Source organism: Pristis pectinata, chromosome 1 (genome assembly GCF_009764475.1).
Source record: "Pristis pectinata isolate sPriPec2 chromosome 1, sPriPec2.1.pri, whole genome shotgun sequence".
NCBI classification, from domain to species: domain Eukaryota; kingdom Metazoa; phylum Chordata; class Chondrichthyes; order Rhinopristiformes; family Pristidae; genus Pristis; species Pristis pectinata.
In genome coordinates, this window is record NC_067405.1 from 71,277,757 (window position 1) to 71,284,453 (window position 6,697).

Below are 6,697 nucleotides of genomic sequence, written 5' to 3' on the forward strand. Positions count from 1 at the left end.
TGAATGCAGTTAAACATATTTGCTTCAGTTTGCTTATTGGTATCTTACCAGATATGTACATTTAAGAACTGGAAATGATTTTACTCTGTCCTTCGCATATGCAGTTTTCCACTTATCTTGCCGAGCATGTGCACTTTGCTTGTTCATTCTCGTCACTTCTTGTAACATTATAGGTTTGCCTTCTGCAGAAGTAGGCTGAACAAAGGTTGATGGAGGGACTGGTCTGCCACCTATTTCTATCTTTTACTGAATCAATTTTACTCAGTTTTGTAACCAATGATATTTATTTCCTCTTTTTTTGCTTTTGTTCTTTTTTTTCATGAACAGATGCGATCAGGACAGCTTTCCCGAAAGTTCTGGGGTTCAAGCAAACGCCTAAATCAGATATCATCTGGAGAAACAGAGTACAACCCTCAAAGCGAACTTAAATGATGGGACCAGAGGGGGATAATAACAATCGCTTGGCTTCCTGTTTGCAGTTACTGATCATTCCTGTTTCCTTTTTCCACCTGATTTTCACCTGAGTGAAACTATGCAGCGATTTGGTGGGCTCCGATCATGTGGCAAAAACTGCATTCCTCTGTGGCCTATTGTAGACGGAGGTGCAATTTCTTTGCACCCAAGAAAGACTGCTGTTGCTTCTGTGCAAGGAGGGCTACTCTTGCTTTTTCTCTTTTATTAAAAAGGATCAAAATACTGTTAGATTTTTTTTGAAAAATCTTCTATATTTTAACGGCCAGTTGAGAAGAAAAAGTCCTGTGAACGGGCCTTATAAATATTGAGGGTAGTGGAAGGTGGTTGGTTGCTAGGTTAAACACTAAATGGAATTCTTATCTCATTGGTCTTACCCTCCAGAAGAGGAGATGTAACGCCCCAGTTATCACATATCTTTGAAGAATGTACTTGTGACCCAGAGACAGTCTCCTGTTGTGGCTGCCTGGTGCCAGTTTGAAATGCTGGCGAGATAAATGTTTCTCTTTTTGCTCAGTGCAATGGTTTTTAACCCAAGATTGTGGAAATACTAGTCCTGTCTTTACACTTTTGAAATGTGGCAGATAACCACATCATCAGAATGATTTACTCTTTCTTACCCACATCAGCCCTACTTTCTTAATGTACAGAAACTTGTTTAAAAATCATTGGGTGTGTTTCATGTTAATCAAGCACAATACTTCATGGTGATCTGCCTTTCTTCATATTTGGGAGGCTAACTTCCACTTGTATCGGTCAGTACTATTGGACAAATCTAAATGCATTAGCCTCTATTTCCTTGCGTACTGTTTTCTCTGTGCACTTTATATTTTAAACATAATTTATGGAATCAAAATTTTTATTTAATTTTTTTTTCAATTTACTATGTCCTTTAAAATGCAAACCAATTTCGTAGCTGCTTGCAGAAGGGGACCAATGCAGGATTTAAATATTGTTTAAATCTGCCAATCTTTTCCCCCTCCTCCCCAACCCCCGCCACCACCAATTTTACCTCCTGTAACAGATCAACAGAATAATAATATACAGGGGAGAGAAATGTGGGGAGTGGGAGGATGTCAATGGGAAATGATGCATTGGAAGTGCATTCTGCTGACATCCTACCTGAGGACCTCAATACCATCTAGATATTAAGGCTCCGGTTGATTAGAAGATGGCACTCTTGATTCCCTCCAGCAGACAGAGTTTTACAGGTGGATTTGTAAACTATTTTGGTGGCAAGAGATGTTTCTGTCATTCAAGTGATTGGTCAGCTTGAAAGATGTTTTCTGCTGGTCAGTATCTAGTGTATGTGCTAGGCATTGGGGAAAAAGTACACTTGGTTAAGGCTTCCATACCATTTTAACCTGAGAAAGGCTGTATGAAGGAAATACTGAGATGGAGGGAAAGCAAGAATGGGTTGTAGAAAAAAGTCATTCACACCAAATTGAAGTATACCACAGGTACAACTTTACATAATGGACCTGTGAATTGCAAAGAATTTTCTCAGTGATAGTGGGAGCAAACAATGCCACTTCCTTCCTAACATTGACAAATGTGAAGTAACATAGGCATGAAGGTTTTAAATTTGAACAGCAGTCTTGGGAACAGTTTAAAGGAGAATAATGTCATGGGAATTCCAAGGAGAAAGTAGGAATACAATATATATTTGTGGCATTAAGTATGATAAAAATTTTAAAGAAGCAGTTTACAGAGGATTAAGGTTTTGTAAGTAGTTGATTTATCAAGTTATTTCTGTTCACAATCAAGTATTTAACAGAGCACTGATATCAGGAGCTAAATTCTTCCTGCAAAAGTTGGTCACTACCTTGAAGTGAAGGGTCACCTTTTTCCTGGAGAATCAATGAAGGACTAATTCAACCCATATTCCACTGGTAATCCAGTTATTACTGTTATTAGTAACATATAAATGTATTGGATATGATGCACAAGTCATAATTTGGTTTTATTTTAGTTTAAACAACAAAGTAGTTTGTGTGACCAATCCCTACTGCCATTTGCTATTGTCTTTAACAAGTCATTTTTTAAAAAAACAGTAAGTTGCATTTGCTTAGCACAATTATGATGGAAAACATGCCAAAACTCTCATTTCCAATTGACTCGGGAGCTAGCTCCGTTCTTTGGGTTATGAGATTGCGGCATTAAAGCAGAAATGTCTGTGATTAAGTACAATTGCATGTTTCCCTTTGTATGACTAGTGATTTTTTTTCCCCAAGCTTGCAGTGAGAATCCAGATTTGTTCCCTACTTTGTGTATGCAAAAATAGTTGGAAGGGAGCTGCAAATAGGTATCTTTATCATTCGTACTTGTGTGTAGTGTGAAATTAACAAAGTTGTGAAGTATTTACCTGTCAATGAGTTGGAGTTTTATGGATTTGCTAAGAAACCTGGGGAAGGATGTATTGGTTTGCAAATGCAGCATTTTGTTCTATGCAAGTGTTGGGATCAAAAACTGACCTATTTATTTTCTTTTGAGAATTAATTTGTTTTATGGCAATAACACAGGGTTATAAAGGCTCACATAATCTAGCTGTTGACCTGATTCACTGTACCATACTAGCTGAGTGCAGACTGAATAGATCTGCTGATGGTCTATTGCAGCATTAAACCATGTTTGTGCCTAGCTTGCAGCGAACCTAACCGAAAGTTTCATGCGACTCCCAAGAGATTTTCTACTAGAAAGTATGAAGATTTAAATCAGTGCCAGAATAAGCATTCAGTTTAGGATTCCCTATCATAATGTTAGAGTATAATTGATTGATGTAAGCATATAATTGTATTTTAAGGAGCTTTTGAAAGTAATATAAATGAGAAAGAGACTGAGATTTTTATAGATTTTTCCAATAACTGCTTTGGCATTTTACTGCAGAAATACTAGTTTTTCATGTCCATTCATTTTGGGGAATGTTTTATGCCAAATGGGGTGTTTCAGTGCTTTAAAGAGTGTGTCAATTTTTAATCTGACTTGTGTAAGTGTACTATGTATAATATTGACATTATTCAGTGCTTTTTAAAGGAAAATTTTCATCTGTTATTTGTTTCTAGCCACCTTTTGTGCAGTGCCCAGGAGTGACAAATTCTAACTTTTATTTTAGATTGTCTTGTAATTTAACAACACTTCCGTGTTTGTATATTTGCTGATTTGTTTATAGTGTGGTTGTTGAAAAATTTCCTTTTTGCACTTTTAAGGTACTGCAGATTGTAAAATTTGATGCTCTGATGTACACATTATCTTGTACATAACAAATTTATCACTAGCTTTGTATACAGAGCCAATAGGCAATAAAGATGGGATAATTGGGGTGTGGTGTTTGTGTTTTGTGTAAATATTAACACCAAGGACTGTAGCAGCATTTTTGCACCAGAATAAAGACTTTAAAAGTAAATAAAGTGTCTTTCATTGTAAAGCAGAGAATTTTCCTTTGCTTTCCCACTGACTTTAGTGAGATAAAAGGATGTAATATGAGTCCTGAACCCAATGAAACAATCCACAATGGGAACAGTGAGACAAATGCATTGATGTAGAAATATTGTTAAAATTATGAGGCATTTTCCTAACCGAAAGACTACTTGAATCATTGTGCTAATCAGATTCTAAATCTGTCTTTCTCTGCTTTGTGCTGTATCTAATATCTCAGCCAATTGCTATTCCTGAACATGGAAGCAATAAAACAACAAGATGGTAAACTACCTATACTTTTATACTTGTCTTACAGTTCAATATGAATGTTTCAAGTCTAGTTTAAATTATTTGCAAAAATCTGACTCTTGAATGTAGTTGTGTTTTTATGTTACTTTACCATTTCTCCAGCAACTTTGCCTATAATCCAGGATAGCTGTGGTGTTCTTGGCCAGAGTCTCAGCTTGGTTCTGATTGTACTACTCCAGTGCTTGTGATTGCTATGTAGATTTATGTGGATAAATGCCAAGACCATATGATTTGTCAAATGGTTCGTTTTAAAATGGGATCAAGGTGATCGAATGGAATCATGGAGGTAAGATTCATGATTTGAAGTAATCTAAAGTTGGACACTATTTTGATTGAAAACTTAACATGAAAGGATAACATTCTCCCAGAATATAAGACTACTGCCTCCCAAACTTAAACCTTTCCTCAAATTCAACCAAACCTTTTAACCTGCTAAAATTTGTTTTGAACTTGAGAAAGACTTGCATTTACACAGATCCCACAAAAACCACAAGTTGTTCCAAAATGCTTGCAAGCAAGTGCAATATATTGCCTAGAAGGGTGATGGCCACTGTAATTCAGGAAATGTGACAGCCAATATGAGTATGTTGAGGTTTTACAAACTTCAATATGACCTGATCCTATTCCTTTAAGGATAAATACAGGCTAAAACACAAAGGAGAACCTTGCCTCCCTCACTCTCCCAACCTCTTCTAAGTGGGTCCTTTAATATCAAACATGGCCAAGGTTTAATGACTCATCCATAGGATGCCTGCTTCAGCTGTACCCAATCAGAGTGTTAGGCTAGATTTTGTGCTCAAACTGATGGGAGTGTGCTTGAACGTCGCAGTCAACGTAATGATTTCTTGAAAAGAACTGCAGGTATGAATAGAGCTGATTGCAGGGAAAGGGGTGGAGGGCTGCATGAATGACAACAAAAAAAGAGCAGCAAATTTGAAAGTGATGGGTTACTTTATTTTTGGTAGAACTGTAATTCATAATGCTGCCAATATTTGAACATACAGCCCTTCCAGTGTGATGTGGGATGAACTAGACACAACTGGCCAGAGATGAAAACATTTTAAGCTAATTGAAACAAAAGTTGAACACTTTCCATTTTTGACCATGCTCTTGATGTGGCTTTCTTCCATGCCTCTATACTTTTCCTCCACGTCAGGTCAAGAATGATGGTTGCTCCAAATTTCCGTTTTAAAAGAGACACAACATTCAACTTCTCTTTGTAACTGCAGACTTCTGATTGAAAAATTAAACAAGAACGCCACCACTGTATTGTGGTGTACACATGCCACCTTTCTGTACATGAGGTTTCAGTGATCATGCAACATTATCTGCAAAGGTTGCATCTGGTCAAAAGATCAATTAGTGTGGATTTTCTTTCCCTCCATTTGCTCCCAAAATTGAGAAACCTTGAATGTATAGTGCAAATGGTCAAAACGATTCATGGAAGCAAACTTTACCAAGCAAAGGTGGTGATCCTAGAGGATGACTAAAAGCTTGGTCAAGGACATGGGTTTTCAGGAGAGGTTAACAGGTCAAATCCCAGAGCCTTAAGGTTTAAATAATGGAAGATCAGGGCAATGAGTGAGCAAGTGGCCAGAGTTGAAGGATTGTGGGGTAGAGAGTGTTAAAGTGATAAGAAGGGCCTTTATCATGAAGTGATTTCAGTAAAGGACTTGGGATTTTAATGTACAGGTGCAAGTAAGGCTTGGTGTGTCCTTGGGATGGGACTGACTATCCCAGAGGAATCCTCCATTTTGATTAGCACACATCAGGGATCCCCATGAGTCGGTGAGGATGGTTACAATTTAGAGTTTCCTTGATATTTTCTTGGACCTGAAGTGCACTTGTGGTAAGGGAGCTTGGAATCCAGTGCTTGTTTGAAGGGATTTGTGAGCACGCAGACAGTGCAGTCTGTCCACTGGGGCAGGATGGGTGTGATTAGATTCCGATGCTGGGGGCATTCACCCTTCCCCATTCATGGGCTTGGATAATTGCAAAGATGGCTGATGGTACTTTTCTAATGCCTTGGGTGTCTACTGTAGGCAGTTCATGTCTCTGAGGCATAAAGGGGTGCAGGGGTGATGAATTTTTCAGTTTGAAGATCAGTTGTCAGATCTGGTAAAGCTTGAAGTGTTAACTCTGTTTCTCTTTCCACAGATGCTGCCTGACCCGAGTATTTCCAGCATTTTGCTTTTATTATGGAGAATAATTCACACTTTCAGGGTCTCATGTGTGTTTGGGGGGGGGGGGGGTTGTTGTGCAGCAGGGACATGTTGGTAGAAGACCTCTGTTGTCCAGGTGTTTAATATAACACTCATTCTCTGGAATCAGCAATGACTTGGAGTTCGGCCTCCAAGTGTGCATATAAACAAGGTTAGAGTAACTTTCATTCTGAAGGGGGTGGAGATAACAAAATTGGAAGGGTTTCCTAGTCATCCTATAGATTAACTCTCTCCTTGTGGAGAGCTTTTTGGATGCGAGGTGCAATATTATGATATAG

At 38.1% G+C, this 6,697-nt stretch overlaps 1 protein-coding gene across 1 annotated transcript in view; it reads left to right on the forward strand.

Moving 5' to 3' along the window:
• Positions 1 to 3,854, forward strand: part of LOC127574082 (neurobeachin-like protein 1) — a 199,382-nt gene extending 195,528 nt beyond the window's left edge. The window contains 1 exon segment of the mRNA XM_052022775.1: positions 328 to 3,854. Coding sequence (XP_051878735.1) covers positions 328 to 432 — 105 coding nt within the window. The 3' untranslated portion in view covers positions 433 to 3,854.
• The last annotated feature ends 2,843 nt before the right edge of the window (positions 3,855 to 6,697 follow it).